At 51.8% G+C, this 16,076-nt stretch overlaps 1 protein-coding gene across 2 annotated transcripts in view; it reads right to left on the minus strand.

Moving 5' to 3' along the window:
* RAB11FIP4 (RAB11 family interacting protein 4) overlaps positions 1-16,076 on the minus strand; it is a 149,895-nt gene that overhangs the window by 34,001 nt on the left and 99,818 nt on the right. Inside the window, exon 2 of one of the 2 annotated variants that reach the window (XM_017890942.1) lies at positions 15,992-16,076. The exons of the other annotated variant lie outside the window; for it this stretch is intronic. Coding sequence (XP_017746431.1) covers positions 15,992-16,021 — 30 coding nt within the window. The 5' untranslated portion in view covers positions 16,022-16,076. The remainder of the gene's footprint in view (positions 1-15,991) is intronic. 2 annotated transcript variants of the gene reach the window in all.

Here is a 16,076-nt window from a genome sequence, read left to right on the forward strand (position 1 = left end):
AAAAAAAAAAAAAAAAAAAAAAAAAAAAAAAAAAAAGAAAAGAAAAGAAAAGAAACTTGGTTCATTTCAAAATTACAGGCCAGGCGCAGTGGCTCACGCCTGTAATCCCAGCACTTTGGGAGGCCAAGGCGAGCGGATCATGAGGTCAGGAGTTCAAGACCATCCTGGCCAATATGGTGAAACCCTGTCTCTACTAAAAATACAAAAAAATTAGCCGGGCGTGGTGGCAGACGCCTGTAATCCCAGCACTTTGGGAGGCCGAGGCGGGCGGATCATGAGGTTAGGAGTTTGAGATCATCCTGGCTAACACAGTGAAACCCCATCTCTATTAAAAACACAAAAAAATTAGCCGGTCGTGGTGGCGGGCTCCTGTAGTCCCAGTTACTTGGGAGGCTGAGGCAGGGGAATGGTGTGAACCAATGAGGTGGAGCTTGCAGTGAGCTGGGGTCGCATCACTGCACTCCAGCCTGGGTGACAGAGAGAGAAAACGTCTCAAAAAAAAAGAAGTAAACATTGTATGGAAACATGAAAAAATAGCCTGCCCAAAAGTTGCTGCTGAACTAGTTAAGGAAAGTGTTACTGCCTGTCTTTTGGATAAAAGTTATTTTAACTAGGATGGGATGATACCTCATTATAGTTTTTATTTGCATTTCTGTGATGATCAATGATGTTGAGCACCTTTCATATGCCTGTTTGCCATTTATATAAATTACATATAATAGAAATGTCTATTCAGATCTTTTGCCGATTTTTTGATCGGTTTATTCGCTTTTTCCTGACAGGTGCGGCTCTACTTAAAAGGATATGAAGAAGTGAAGTCATCCTGAAACAAGACTATCCTAGAGGGTACAGTCCACAGAAACTGGAGCCCGATGGACCAACATGAGCTTCGAGGATGAAATGAGAACAGAATGATGAGCAGTCTTGGTTTCGAATGATCAGATCAAGAGGCAATGGATGGCTGAGGTCATAAGAATGGTCCGGCCTCTAAACGACCATTCACAGTCATAACAGTCCTAGAAACGTTTCCAAATAGAGCAGGTGGTCAAGAGCCATCCCCAGGGGGTCCCTCACCCACGGGCCTTTGCCTGAAAGCAGAACTGCCTCCCCTCTACTCTGCCAGGCTTTGCCTACCCTCCTCTTCCTCTTCCCCCTTCCCTTGAAGGAAGTTCCCAAGACCCTTTTCTGTTATGGGCTGAATCCTCTTCCCTCTAAAATTCATATATTGAAGTCCTAATCCCTAGTACTTCAGAATGTGACTGTATCTGTAGATAGAGTCTTTATAGAGGTAATTCAGGCCAGGTGTGGTGGCTCACACCTATAATCCCAGCACTTTGGGAGGTTGAGGTGGGTGGATCACTTGAGGTCAGGAGTTCGAGAGTAGCCTGGCCAACATGTTGAAATCCTGTCTCTACTAAAAAGACAAAAATTAGCCAGGCATGGTGGCACATGCCTATAGTCCCAGCTACTCGGGAAGCTGAGGCAGGAGAATCACTTGAACCTGGGAGGTAGAGGTTGCAGTGAGCCAAGATAGTGCCACTGCACTCCAGCCTGGGCAACAGAGCAAGACTCTGTCTCAAAACAAACAACCAGAAAATAATAATAATAATAATAATAATAATAATAATAATAAAGAGGTAATTCAGTTAAAATGAAGTCCTAATGGGTTGGTCCTAATGGGTTGACCCTAACGCAACGTGACTGGTGTCCTTACAAGAGGAGATTAGGACACACACAAAGGAAAGACCACGTGAAGACACAGGGAGAAGATGGCTGTCTGCAAGCCAAGGAGAGAGGCCTCAGAAGAAACCAACCCTGCTGGCACCCTGATGTTAGACTTCAGCCTCTAGAATTGTGATAAAACATACTTTGGTTGTTTAAGCTGCGCAGTCTGTGGTCCTTCGCTATGACAGCCGTAGCAGACCAACACACCAATATACCAATATCCCTTCTCTGCCCCTAGGAAGCCTATGTGGAAACCCCTACTCAAGCTCAGTCTGGATTTTTTGCCTACCTTGTCACCCTGATGACAAAAACAAATTTTTTCAAGGTTAATTCAATTAAACCTTCATTTTTTAATTTTTTGAGATAGAGTCTTGCTCTGTCACCCAGGCTGGAGTGCAGTGGCACAATCTCAGCTCACTGCAACCTCCGTCTCCTGGGTTCAAGCAATTCTCCTGCCTCAGCCTCCCGAGTAGCTGGGATTATAGGCGCCCGCCACCATGCCCGGCTAATTTTTGTATTTTTAGTAGAGATGGGGTTTCACCATATTGGCCAGGTTGGTCTTGAACTCCTGACCTCAAGTGATCCACCTGCCTCAGCCTCCTAAAGTGCTGGGATTACAGGTGTGAGCCACTGTGCCCAGCCAATTCAACCTTTAAAGAGAACTACAGATGGTCCTCAACTTACAATGGTTTGACTTACAATTTTTTTTTTTTTTTTTTTGGAGACAAGGTCTCACTCTGTCAACCAGGCCGGAATGCAATGCCCCCTTCCTGGGTTCAAGTGATTCTCCTGCCTCAGCCTCCCAAATAGCTGGGATTACAGGTGCCCACCACCACACCTGGCTAATTTTTGTATTTTCAGTACAGATGGGGTTTCGCCACGTTGTCCAGGCTAGTCTCAAACTCTTGGCCTCAAGTGATCCATCCACCTTGGCCTCCCAATGTGCTGGGATCACAGGCCACCATGAGCCACTGTGCCAGGGCTGACTTTGATTTTTCAACTGTATGATGGTGCAAAGTGATCCACAGTCAGCAGAAGTCATACTTTAAGTACCCATAAGAGCATTGTTTTTCACTTTCAGCATAGTACTTAATAAATTACATGGGACATAAAACACTTTATTGTAAAACAGGCTCTGTGTTAGATGATTTTGCCCAACTGTAGGCTAAAGTAAGTGTTCTGGGCACATTTAAGGTAGCCTAGGCTAAGTTATGGTTTTTGGTAGGTGAGATGTATTAAATGCACTTTTTTAAACTTATGACACTTCCAATATACGATGGGTTTATCGTGACGTAACCCCATCAAGAAGCATCTGTAACTGGATTTCTAGAACCTACTCAAGAGACTCAGGGATTTATTTTTGGTCTGTCCTAAAAAAAAGGGGGGGGGTTGTATTCTCTTATTCTCTTTCATGATTAGTTTGAAATACAGCTGCTTCTTAAGAGATGATATTTTGTTGAAACCAAAGCTTGGTGAATCTATGATTATCAGGATGGCATTCTATAAACACTATTTATATGCCAATCTAAGTAAGTTATTTCCATTTTCTTTTTCTTTTCTTTTCTTTTTTTTTTTTTGAGATGGAGTCTCACTCTGTCGCCAGGCTGGAGTGCAATGGCACGATCTCAGCTAACTGCAACCTCCGCCTCCTGGGTTCAAGTGATTCTCCTGCCTCAGCCTCCTGAGTAGCTGGGACTACAGGTGCACACCATCACATCCAGCTAATTTTTGTATTTTTAGTAGAGATGCGGTTTCACCATGTTAGCCAGGATGGTCTCGATCTCCTGACCTTGTGATCCTCCTGCCTCGGCCTCCCAAAGTGCTGGGATTACAGGCATGAGCCACCGTGCCTGGCCAGGTCCATTTTCTTGTGTGTTCTCTCAGTAGTATAAGTATTGTATTTTAATTTTAGAGAAGCATATGCACAGTTCAGAGACGTTAGAATTGCAAAGGCAATTTCTGTTTGCCCAAAACTGTATTTAGTATAGTTATAAGACAAATGTAAAAGGTGTTTTACCTACACAGCAACTGGTTTACAAGAGAAGAAATCAGCAGTTAGCCCTGGAGTCACAGGCCCTCGCACAAGGAGCCTTTTACCCTGGGTCAGGCTGCCTCTGTGACCTGCAGTGCTCAGTAACTGAACACGATATTACCAGTTTCTCCGTGCCAGATAGTATTTCTGGCTACTTGACATCTGGAGCATTTTCCTCTCTCTGTTGTGGTCAGTGTGGGAAGGAGGACTGCTACTGCCCCCGGGACACGTGGGCACCCTGCTCAGAGGGATGCCAGCTGGCCTGTGACATGGCCCAAACCTGGGCCCCACCCCCACCACTCCACAGCAGTCTAGAGCTGGTTTGTAACCAAGGTGCAGCTGAATTTAGCTCAGTGAATCATCTCCAAGGAAAACCCACAGAGAAAGTGAACTCACCTTTTAACCAAGTCCTTGATGGGGTATGATTGTCCCAACAAAGCCCTGGGTCCCAGATCTGAGTGCCCGGTAAGTCCATTTCCTAAACAAAAGATGTCTGAAGAGGCTATCTAGCCTACCCTCTGCCCTGCAAACAGAGCCAACAGCCTTGATTTTCAAATGAGAATGTGGACTTCAGAGGCAAACTGTTGGGTATTATGAAAACAGAACTTAAATTGCTTCCACATCTGGAAAACAAACCCAGCAGCCAGCCCCAAGAATTCCAGGCGTGCCAGCTCAAAGAGAAGCTGTAGGTCAGGGGAGGTATTTCCTGTTAGCTTTCAGTCTCCCATTACCTACCTGAAGCCACAAAGATCTCCTGTCTATAAACAGCTGGTAAAGTCACAGCTCAGAGAAAGAGAACAAAGGTGATATACTAGGGCGTCTACCACGTGGCCAGTCTGCTCTGTGCTTTACAGAGACAGTAAACTCCTTGCAAGTAATTATCATTTTCCTCCTTATAGATGGGGAAACATGGCCGGGCACGGTGGCTCACGCCTGTAATCCCATCACTTTGGGAAGCCGAGGCGGGCGGATCACGCAGTCAGGAGATCGAGACCATCCCGGCCAACATGGTGAAACCCCATCTCTACTAAAAAATACAAAAATTAGCTGGACACGGTGGCATGTGCCTGTAATCCCAGCTACTCGGGAGCCTGAGGCAGGGGAATCGCTTGAATCAGGGAGTAGGAGGTTGCAGTGAGCTGAGATTGTGCCACTGTACTCCAGCCTGGTGACTCCATCTAAAAGAGACTCCATCTAAAAAAAAAGAAAAGAAAAGAAAAGAAAGGTGGGGAAATGGTGTCCAGAGAGTCTCATCCACTCTCCCCTGAAGTACCCTGCAGTTTTTCTCTTTATTCCCCTTTGGAGTCACACAAAAAGTTGGGGCCTTGCAAACCCAAATCAGGAGTTCCCTAATTTCAGTCGTCCCATCTAAATTCTCAGAAAAGATTTTCCAAATGCCTTCTGGAAGCTCCAGTTCCCATGCAGCCACTGCGCCTCTGGTTCCTCTGAGGAAAGCATGGACCAGAGGTCCCAGCAACGCAAGTGTCAAAGCGAAGTAAAGGGCTCTCCTGGTTCTTGGAATGGGCAGTTATGTTTTGCTACAAATTACAGTTTTTCAAGATGTGGCTGTTTGAAGAGAGGGCTTAATTACTCACACAGCCAAGAATCTGTGGGGCTTGTTTTGGGGGCTCCATACTTGACCATTATGATAAGAGGAGTGATGATAAAAAACACTTCACTCAAAGTGAAGGTTTGGGAGGGAAAGGAGTGGCTCAGGCCAGCTCTTTCCCCTCATAGAGTCCACTAGGTAGGTCAGGCTCCATTTTCAGGGGAGTGCCCTCCGAAGAGGCGACATGGAACTTTCTAGAGAGAGGTCACTATCCAACTCAAGGAGAGTACACCTGGATGGAGCCGATTCACGGTCCAAAGTCAGGGTGGGTTCCCACCCAACTCCTCCTCTGCCACAGAACCCTCAGGCCTTGGACAGCCAGCAGGGTGCTGATGTTTACCCACAGCTAATGGCCAAGGCTCCATGTGACCCGCCCTTCTGGAGTGGGCAGGTCAGGGTCAGCAGGGTGACTCTCCTCCTCCCAACCCTGCAGGGCCTCCTGCCAGATCCCTTGGGTTTTATAAACCCTCTCCTCCTCCCTGCCCCATCTTCTGGTACCTCCCATCAGCACAGAGTCCCCATGGTCTTCCCAGAAAGCTCAGTTCAGGTGTCCCTCTTTGTCCTGTGGCCTTTGCTAGACCCAGCTACCCAAGTTTTGTGTTCCAGAAGCTGCTGTCTTGCATGGGGGATTGGGGTGTGTCACTCAAGCATAGCTGGCCAGAGCTCAGCTTAGGGCTTCTGGCCAGGGCAGGCTTTCCTGCAGTGGGGACAGGTGAGAGGGCATTAGGTCTGGGGCTCACGGGGTAGAGACCCTCCCACCCAGGGAGTCCACAGGGAACCCCCTCTAAGAGCTTATGGGCTCCCCATTGCCCACAGAACCAGGCCCAGCTCCTGAGAGCAGCTCGCAAAGCCCCTTCCAGCAGGTCTCAGCCTCAGGACATGCTCTGTCTCTCCCCTTCCCTAGTACCCCAGGCTTCTGGGCACCTTTACCCACCTCCATGCCTCAGCACATGCTGCTTTTTATGCACGTGGGGCATAAGCACCACCTCATCAAAGAGGTGGTGCTTCGAATCTCTGACACTGCATGCAAAATTGAGGTCGGGCTACTGGCTTTCATTGGAATCTCAAGAGGGAGAGGGGCAGAGAAGATCTCTGAGGAAAACAAGGTTTAAAACCATCACCTGCTCTTAAAGCCTCCCTCCAGCCAGCAGTTCATGCTCGGCCCCTGCTTGGGGGCCACTGTCACCTAGACATCCCCATGTGGCTATCTCCCAGTGCCTCCCCAACTCAGCCCCGACTTCCATGAGTAGCCCACACCTAACCCTCTGCACTGCTCCAGTCAGACCCTGTGCAGCCTTGTCACCTGCACCCCTGCAGGTGCGAACTGGGTGCCCACCCCACCACTCTTCCTCCTCTCTCTCCATCCTGCCCCACCTCACTGCGGCCCAGCCATCCTGAAGGATGGGGGCCCTGACACATCCTGCTCACACAGGCCCCTGTGCCTTTGCCACTGCCCCCTGCCCAGAACGCCTCCGTCTGTCTCAGGAGCAGTGCCATTGGCTGGCACTCCCCGAGATCCTTAAGACCTAAAGAAGCACAAAATAGTTTTCTCTTTTTTTTTTTTTGAGACGGAGTATTGCTCTGTCACCCAGGCTGGAGCGCAGTGACACGATCTTGGTTCACTGCAGCCTCCGCCTTCCGGGTTCCAGCGATTCTCCTGCCTCAGCCTCCCAGGCAGCTGGGATTACAGGCATCTGCCACCACGCAGGGCTGATTTTTGTATTTTCCGTAGAGATGGGGTTTCACCATGTTGGTCAGGCTGGTCTCGAACTCTTGACCTCAGGTGATCTGCCCGCGTTGGCCTTCCAAAGTGCCAGGATTACAGGCATGAACCATGGTGCCTGGCCAAAAAGGGGTCTTAAACATTTGCGAACAAGGAAAGCATGCCTCTGCGAAGCACCTATCATGTGCCAGGTATTTCTGTGCATCAGCCACTGTTTAGATGAGAATACACAGGTTCAAGGAGGTTAAGCAATGCGTGAAAGGTCGCAGGGCTGTGATTTGAACCAGGTCTGATTTTAACGCAGCAAGGAGGGTACAGAGAATACCAAATGCTCTCAGTGATGCGACATCCAGCACCCCATGGACAACGCCGTGCACTGGAGTGGACTCAGGCTGACCCTGCGGCCATGGGAACAGCAGTTAGCAACGCTGATGGTACCAGAACTTGGACTTGAGCTGAAGCTTGCAGGGACCACGGCACACTGGGTTTCTGAGGTCTGTGCCATCCAGGCCATCGGGCAGAGCCCTCCTCCCCTTTCCCACCACAGGCACCTTCAAAGAGGCTACATGTGGGAAGACTTTACAGAAAGGGAGAGGAGAGATTTGAAAGAAAATTGCTAAAAGGAAACACATGTGAAAATGAAAACTCAGGCAAAGTGGGAGAAGGACGAGGGAAGAAGAAAGAGTGATGTCCAAGGACTATAAACTGAGTCAAGAACACCAGTTTCCCTCTGCTCCCTTGGGAAGGCCAGTGACCCACTCCCTGCCCTCATTTTCCCTCTGAACCCAGATGGAATGGGGCAGACCTTAGATGATGCCCATTAAGAGAAACAGGGAAAGTTGCCTTGCACACAACCATGACAACTGTGGAGCCATGATTCATATGTGGTGAGGCTCAGAGAGGTCGCTCTACTTTGCCAAGGCCACACAGCTGGCGAGCCATAAAGCTGGAATCTAAGCCCAATCCAAGCTTGTCCCCTTGAATCGCATCAGCGTCCCCTCAAGGTCACCACTACAAGGTGCCATCTGCTTCCCTGAAGGAACTGGACAAATTATGTAAGTTCCCCAGAGGTTACCTAGTTTGTTTCATTAAATCTGAGACACCTCTGAATTTACAATGCACCGTTATTTCAACTATGCCGAGAAAAAGGCGCTGTCAAATTATAATAATCCGCGAATGTGCGACACATTCCAATTTAAGATGTTAAATGGAAAAAAAAGGAAAGGAAAAAAAGAATGTGCCTTAGAATCCCAGAAAATACCATGGGAGTGTGAGTGGGGAACAGGGATTCAGTCACAGTTCTGCAGACTGTGTGTGCAGTGAAGGGCAGTCAACAACTCCACACAAGCACATGAGCACACACCTGCTGCTGTAAAACCCTTCTTTGCTAACAACTGATGAAATCGTGCAGATAATCATACAAAAATGTGTTGGCCAGACCTGCCTTGTCAACAAGAACTCTCATTTCACCAGGAGGCCATCAATTCAAGGTTGCCTAACATTAGTCAGACGGGTCAGGCACGGTGGCTCACGCCTGTAATTCCAGCACTTTGGGAGGCCAAGGCGGGCGGATCACGAGGTCAGGAGATCGAGAGCATCCTCGCCAACATGGATTGCTTGCACCTAGAAGTTCGAGACCAGCGTGGGCAACATAGTGAGACCTCATCTCCACCAAATGAATAAATAAATAGCAAGGAGTGGTGATGAACCCAGCTACTCAGGCAGCTGAGGTGGGAGGATCACTTGAGCCCAGGAGGTTGAGGCTACAGTGAGCCAAGATTGTACCACTGCACTCAAGGTGGGCAGAAATGCGAAACTGTCTCAAAAAAAAAAAAAAAAAAAAAAAAATCAGTCAGGCGGAGGCTGTCCTGCCCACCCAATCAGCCAGGCTAGGCCAGGCCAGCCAACTTCGCCTGAGTGGAGCTACAGACCTCTGGGCAGCCAAGCTGGATGAGCAGGCAGGTTTGCTCCTTGGTTAACTACTAAGGGCAGTCACCCAGTGTGGCCGGGCGGTGGCACAGCCTGCACCTTTTTGTCTGATCTTTCTCCAAATCTCCTGGGGCGTGTGGCCAGCCAGGGCCTCAGCATTTTAATAAGGCAGATGCTGCAGGCTGGCAATGGCAGACAGGCAGCACTGCTCCAAGCCAGCTTTCCCAGCTAGGCACAGGTGGATGGACAGGCAGGCCCTGGCTGGAGGCGAAGGGTAGGTGGGCCGAGGTATGGATGGCCATTCTCCCCCTGGCAGGCCAGCCACAGCCTGGCAGCCTGAGCAGCTTCTGGAAGGACAGGTGAGGTACAGCCTCCCTCACTGAACCTGGGAAGAAGGCTGTCACCTCGGAAGCTGCTTGGCATCTCATTCACAGATTGCCACGCAGATACTAGTCGCTTCACCCCAGACCCAGAATCTGCATCTGCAGAGCCCAAGCAGGTTTGTTAAAAACACAGAAGCTGGCTGGGTACAGTGGCTCATGCCTGTAATCCCAGCACTTTGGGGAGCCAAGGTGGGAGGATTACCTGAGGGTAGGAATTCGAGATCAGCCTAGGTAACATAGTAACACCGCATTTCTACTTTTTTTTTAAAAAAATTAAAATTAAAATGGAAAAAAAAAGATTTAAAAACCCACAGAAGCTGAGGAAGTCGAGTTTTGCTTCTCTTGCAAAGGCTCTTGAGTAATGGAGTTTTTCCCCTGCCACCTTCCTGTTTGGGCCATGACGCTCCCCGGCAAGACATTCTGTTAGATGTGAAGGTTATCAGTCACAACAATCAAACCAGCTGCAGCCTGCAGGAACTAAGAATAACAGCTCCCCCCAAAGCACAGTTTTAAGTGCTTTTCATACATTTACATATTTGAGCCTTACCACGAACCCTGTGAGGGTGGTACCACCCTCATCCTCATTTTACAGGTGGGGAAGCTGAGGCACAGAGAAGTTAAATAACTTGTCTAATAGACGATTCCACAAATAGCAAGGGGCAGAGCCAGGATTTGAACCCAGAGACAGCCTGACTCTGAAGGCATTTTGGTACCAAACTGGTCTGCCTCTCTAACCATCTAACCGTCCATGAGTGCCAACTAAGTAAGGGCCAAAACCTAGACTGGGCATTTTAAATCACCATGGCTCATTTTATTTTCACCACCACCCTGCGAGGCAGGTGCTATTATCAACCCCGTTCTACAGCTTGGGCACCCCAACCCTCAGCCACCCCATAGCGGGGGGGTGGATGAACAGGATGCCCCATCTGAATGCTGCCTGACACGCAAACACGCACGTGTGTGCACACACGCATATATGATCTGGGGCCCTAAACTGGACAGACTAAACCCAAAGCTGTTGCCCAAATGTGGGAGTGACTCCCTGGGGTTCTTAGGACCCCAAAGAACCATGCTGCTGCCTGCCCACAGGCAGAGGGAGTGAAGAGGGAGGCCAGGGAAAGTGAAACCAGAAGGGTGAGGTCGCTTGTCCGAAGTTCCACAACTAGCGAGCAACAGAGCCAGAATCTAGACCCAGAAGTTTTCTGGCACCCATTTTTTCACCTTAAGGAAACAGGTATTGGGTGACAGAGCGTGGGATGAAGGTGCCTGTGTCTTAGGTAGGCATTTCTTCCAGGAAAACCTGGGAGCAGGGGGCAAGGACTTGCTACTATTCTCGCTCCTATTCTAGGAGAGAGACTTGAGTCTGGTGCAGAGGGCAGACACCCCTCAGCTCCCTTACCCCAAGTTCACTAGAGCAGCAGCGGCTATTTGAAATGTGGGTTCCCTTTTCATGGTATCAGGCTTACAGAGCACAGAGGAAGGTGGGGGTGACCGCGGATGACTAAAGAGAGAGAGCCCGCCCACTCTCCCACACTCCAGTTCTGTTTAGACCTTCCTCTTTCTGGTCCCTCAAAAGAGAAAGGCTCCCATGAGCAGAGCCACGGATATTAATAACTTCTACAGAGCTTTGTTTTCATCTGAATTAATGTTTACATTGTTGGGAAAGAACCCACTTGTCTGGGAAGATGAAGCAGGTTAAATCAATTAAAAATGTGACCAACAGTTGGAAAACTTCCCGTTTCTTAAGGGAAGTCAAGAAGTGGGTTTGGAAATGCTGGCATGACTAGCAACGGCCTGCCAGGCGGATCTGGGCTGGAGGTCACCCAGACCCCACAGCTCTGGGCCACAACAGCCACCCCTCTGACTTTCATACAACCTTTGTAGGCTGCACGTCTTTCTGGTTGCCTGTGTCCTCCTCCCCGTCTCATCTCCTTTCCAGGTCACGGGAAAAAGTGAAGAAGCAACCACCCAGGCTGTCTGGGTGCTCAAGAGGGTTCTGAGAATCTCAGCTCTTGGTCATCAATGCTCTTGAGGGGGGCTCAGCTTCTGAAGCACCAAGACACTCGGGACCCCTCTGAGCAAGGCCAGCTGGGCGTCCCCAGCATCCACTCAGCCTTGAATGGGGTCCACAGAAACTGGCCAATGACAAATTCCATTCACTTACCAGTATTATGATGAGGCCGCAAACACTTGGGGAAGGACTGCCATGTGTAGTCAGACACTCGGCATGAGAAAATGAGAAAATCGCTCCAAATGAAACCAGATAAGGGTGCTGTCCAGGCTTTTGGGGGCACCTTCTCTGCAGCCTGCCACCCAGTGTGGGCTCCAGACCATGCTGCTTGGAACCATGGTCAGGCCCAAAGCTGCAAATCCTCCCAGGAGAACATGTGCTAGCCAGGAGAGGTAGCCAAGACACCCTGCTGAAGCCCCACCCACCAAAAACTCAGAGGGTACCCCAACCCTCAGCCACTCCATAGCAGGGGGGTGAACAGGATGCCCCATGTGAATGCTACGTGACATGCAAACACACACGTGTGTGCACACACGCATATATGATCTGGGACCCTAAACTGGACAGATTAAACCCAAAGTTGCTGCTCAAAGGTGGGAGTGACTCCCTGGGGTCCTTAGGACCTCACAGAACCGTGCTGCTGCCTGCCCACAGGCAGAAGGAGTGAAGACGGAGGCCAGGGAGCTCTTGAGGATCAGAAAAGAGATGAGGAGACAGCCTGGGTGGCACGGGCCAGAGTGTGGAAAACACGGGCAGGCTGCTGGCTGCTTTATGGGCCTTGAGAGGAGGACCTGTCCCTACCCGATAGGAGCTGACCCGTGGGAACAGCAGGCAAGCGCAGGCAGCTGTCGGAGACATGGCTGTATGCACATCGCCAGTGTGCCCTTTGCTGGTTTGATTCATGTGGTGGCAACAGCATAGTCTGGCAGGAAGTGTTTCCAAGCTCAATGGACAGGCTCATCTGACCCGACTCAAGCTGAGGCAGGGGAGTCCGTGGCAGCAGTGGCCACAGACGCCTGTCCTCCAGAAATGCCTCAAGGCCCAAATCCCCTTGACGCGGAGGTTCTGAGGAGGGCAGAGCAATGGAAGGCAGCTCGTGCCTGTGGATTTCTAGTCTCACTTGTACTGTCAGTCCCCTCTTCTCCTCCTCCTGGGATTCTGGGTTGTCACAGCATTGGGTGGTCCCCCATCTCTCTGAGCTTGTCCCCTGTCCCCCCAGCCCTGGCTTGCTCTCCAATCACATCCCGTGTTGTAGTTCTGTGGACACAGCATGCCAGCCACGGTCCCACCTCAGGGCCCTTGCAGTTCCTCTTTTCTCTGCCTGTACCTCTTTTGTCGGGATGTCACCTTCTCAGTGAGAACCTCCCCATCTGACTCTGCAACCCAGCACTCCCTCCCCTTCCCTGCTCTCCCTCCTGCCAACTCCCATGCTCCGTGTTTTACTCGTCTGCCTGCCTCACTACCATCCTGCGAGTTCCTTGAAGGCAGGGGTTCTCATCTGTTTTGTTCACTGCTGTATCTCCAGTGCCCAGCACAGAATCTGTAGACAACCAAGTATCTGGTGAATGAATTCAGTACCACTTGCCATGTACTGGGCAACATGCTAGGGGCTGAGCAAACAGAGATGGGGAAGCCTCCAGGTCCTGAAACGCCTCCTCATGAGGGAGACTGTGGTACCATTCAGGGGCAAAGATCATACAACGTCCAGTAAGGCACCAGGTGGGCCTGCCAAATCAGCATGCCTGTTTTCTGGTGCCTAACTGGTATAGACGGGACCACCCAATAATCCAGCCATGAGACCTAAGGCAAAGTAACTGGGCATTGATTTTCGAGGCCAGTGTTTGATGCCATAAGTGCCCAGTTCCTGAGTCAAGAGCCAGCAGAGCTGACCCAGAGGAAAACAGAGTCCAGCCCCAGGGGTTCTGTATGCCTGGCAAGGCCAGGGCACTGTGTCCCACTGCTAACACCAGGCAGATAAAGATGCTTTGGCTGGGCGTGGTGGCTCATGCCTGTAGTCCCAGCACTTTGGGAGGCTGAGGCAGGCATATCCCTTGAGCCCAGGAGTTTAAGACCAGGCTGGACAACATGGCAAAATCCCATCTCTGCAAAAACAAAAATTAGCCAGATGCAGGGTGGCACACATCTGTAGTTCCAGCTGAGACTGAGGTGAGAAGATCGCTTGTACCTGGGAGGGTGGGAGGCTGCAGTGAGCCCTGATCACACCACTTCACTCCAGCCTGGGCCGTAAAGCAAGACCCTGTCTCAATTTAAAAGAAAAAAAAAAGCTTCCTTTTCAAACACAGTGAGCCCTGTGCCAGGAGACAGCATGCCCTTTCCCATTCAGATACACCTGCCTTCTGGGAACTGCTCACCCGCTATTTCATTGGGAGCCTCTCCTGCCCCCTTCACCCCCTCCTTACCCATACCTAAAACATATAAAGTGAAATTGCGAAGGCCCCTCAGAACAGAATCAGTTGTGGAAAATCTCAGCATAACAGGCTGCCCAGAGCGGGGACTGCCAGACACCTGAGGGTGCGGATGAAAGAGGAAGTTATGAGGGCCCCAGGTGAACCGCCAAAGAGAAAACCTTGGGTCTGAAGCAGCCTGCCTACCAGGAGAGGAAGTGGGGAGGGAAGGCTCCAGCATGCTTTAGGAGGGGCACAGATGGTGGGGAGGGAGAGTGGGGGCCAGTGGACTGTCTCAAGCGGCAGCCTGCAGTCTTCCGAGTGCAAACTGCCCCTGGAACCCCAAAGGAGGTGGCTTGGAACCCAACGGGCCCTCTAATTTCTTCTGCTTTTCCTCCCTCACTTGGCTAAAAGTCCCTCCCAAGGGCAGGCTCCAGGCAGTCTCTCCTACAGACCTCCCTTAGGGCAAAGGTCATGCCTTCCAGCAGGCTTACCTGGCCTGGCTAGTTCTGTCCCTCGCCTCGGGCCCAGTCTTATCTCTTCTACTGGCCTTAGTCATTTACTCCACCCCCTTCACCTAAGTCCAGGCCCCCCCTCAAATTCCGAAGCTGTTCACTACCCATTTGCCCAAGCGGTGCTGCCTCCTACAGTGAAAAACCCAAGCGGCTTCCCCCGCCCCGGCAGGCCACACTCTCCCCTGTGAAGTCACAGGGACCTCAAAGACAACTGCAGGCAATTTGCAATCAACTTAGAAGAGCGGGGCTGGCCCAGAGCAGACCCAGTATTCAGACTCCCTGAGCTTGCAAACACCTTGAGGGCAGGGAAATGTCTCGCATGTAATGTTCCCTGGGCACATAATCAACAGTCCCCGAAAGCCAGAAAGCAGGGTAAGGTTTGGGCCAGTGCTAGGGTGCCAGCACCTGGGGGAGACCCCAATCAAAGGCAGCGCGACTCAGGCACCCCACCAAGGCAGGCTAGTTGGTGGGAGGAGGATATGGGAGGGGGAGTGTGAGAGCTCCTATTGCAGAGGTCTACTGGCACACAATTAGTACTGCCTCCGACCCCTTTGGTCTCCTTTTTCCCATCTCAGCAACCACTGTAACAACCTTTCAGCTGGGGCAGGACCTGGGGATGTTCCAAGGAATGTGCCTGCCCCATTGCTTTTCAGCGTCCCAGGAGCCCAAGCCACTGCCACCTGCCGCCTGCTCTGGGAGGGCAGGACAGAGGTTTGGTGGATCACCAGGAACCAGCCCAGCGTGCTGCCACTTCAAGACTTGATGGAGGCTAAGTGCAGAGACAGGACCCAGACCTCTCACATTGCTTTGAGAAGGAAGGTATAAATCAGTCAGTCAAGGAAAACTGGCATGGCCCTCGGGGGAGTGAGGTGTCACTTCCAGTCCTCCGTGGGAGAGCAGGGTGAGGGGAAAGGGAAAGAGGAGGCACTGGAGTTAGCACGGGCGAGGAGTGGGGTCCGGGGCTGTGTCGGAACCTGGTTCCCCACAGCACAGACACGCTCTCCAGAGACTGCGCCGCCAGGACCTCGGAGACACTTGTCGCCGGCACAGAAAAGCGGCTGTGCCAACAGCTCCCACCACCCGGGGCAGACCGGCCGCCTCAAGGGCCACAACACACCTCCCGCCACGGCAGCTTCTCGGCTAGGGAGAGGCAAGGCCTTGTCCCCCACCACGACCTGGGCTGGCCCCGAGGACTCCCCCACTCCACCCGCCGAGAGGGACGGGGAAGCCAGGAAACAGGCTGTGTGCAGCCGCCAAGAGCTACAGAAAAACTTCGCGGCGCTCAGCCCCCTCGGGGACCCGGCCAAGGGTACGGCGCTGGGGACCACGCCGGTCCCGCAAGGGCAGGAGGGCAGGCGCGCTGCGGGCCGAGGTGGGGCGCGCGGTCGGGTTCCCACGGAGGCGCCCCAGAAAACAAGCTCTCTTCCCAGCCCACCAGAAGCACTTCCTGAAACTGCGCTGGGGAAGGAGCCGCCACCCGCGCACCTGGCAGCGGCTTCTACCCGCGGCCGAACGAGACGGCTCAGGTAACCCGACCTCCCAGGCCAAGTCCGCACTCCGCCAACTTCCCGGGGCCCGGAACCCGGGGCCGCGGGCCGGACCGAGCCAGGTGCGCGCCACCAGAGCCCCGCGAGCGCCAGCCCCGGAGCCGCCGCTTACCTGGCTCCCGAGAGCCGGCGTAGTGCGCATCCGCGGGCCGGTCCCCGGCAGAGGCGCCGAAGCCAGCAGGCGCGGGTCGGCGGCG

This window comes from Rhinopithecus bieti, unplaced genomic scaffold (genome assembly GCF_001698545.2).
Source record: "Rhinopithecus bieti isolate Rb0 unplaced genomic scaffold, ASM169854v2 scaffold_19652, whole genome shotgun sequence".
Taxonomy (NCBI): Eukaryota; Metazoa; Chordata; class Mammalia; order Primates; family Cercopithecidae; genus Rhinopithecus; species Rhinopithecus bieti.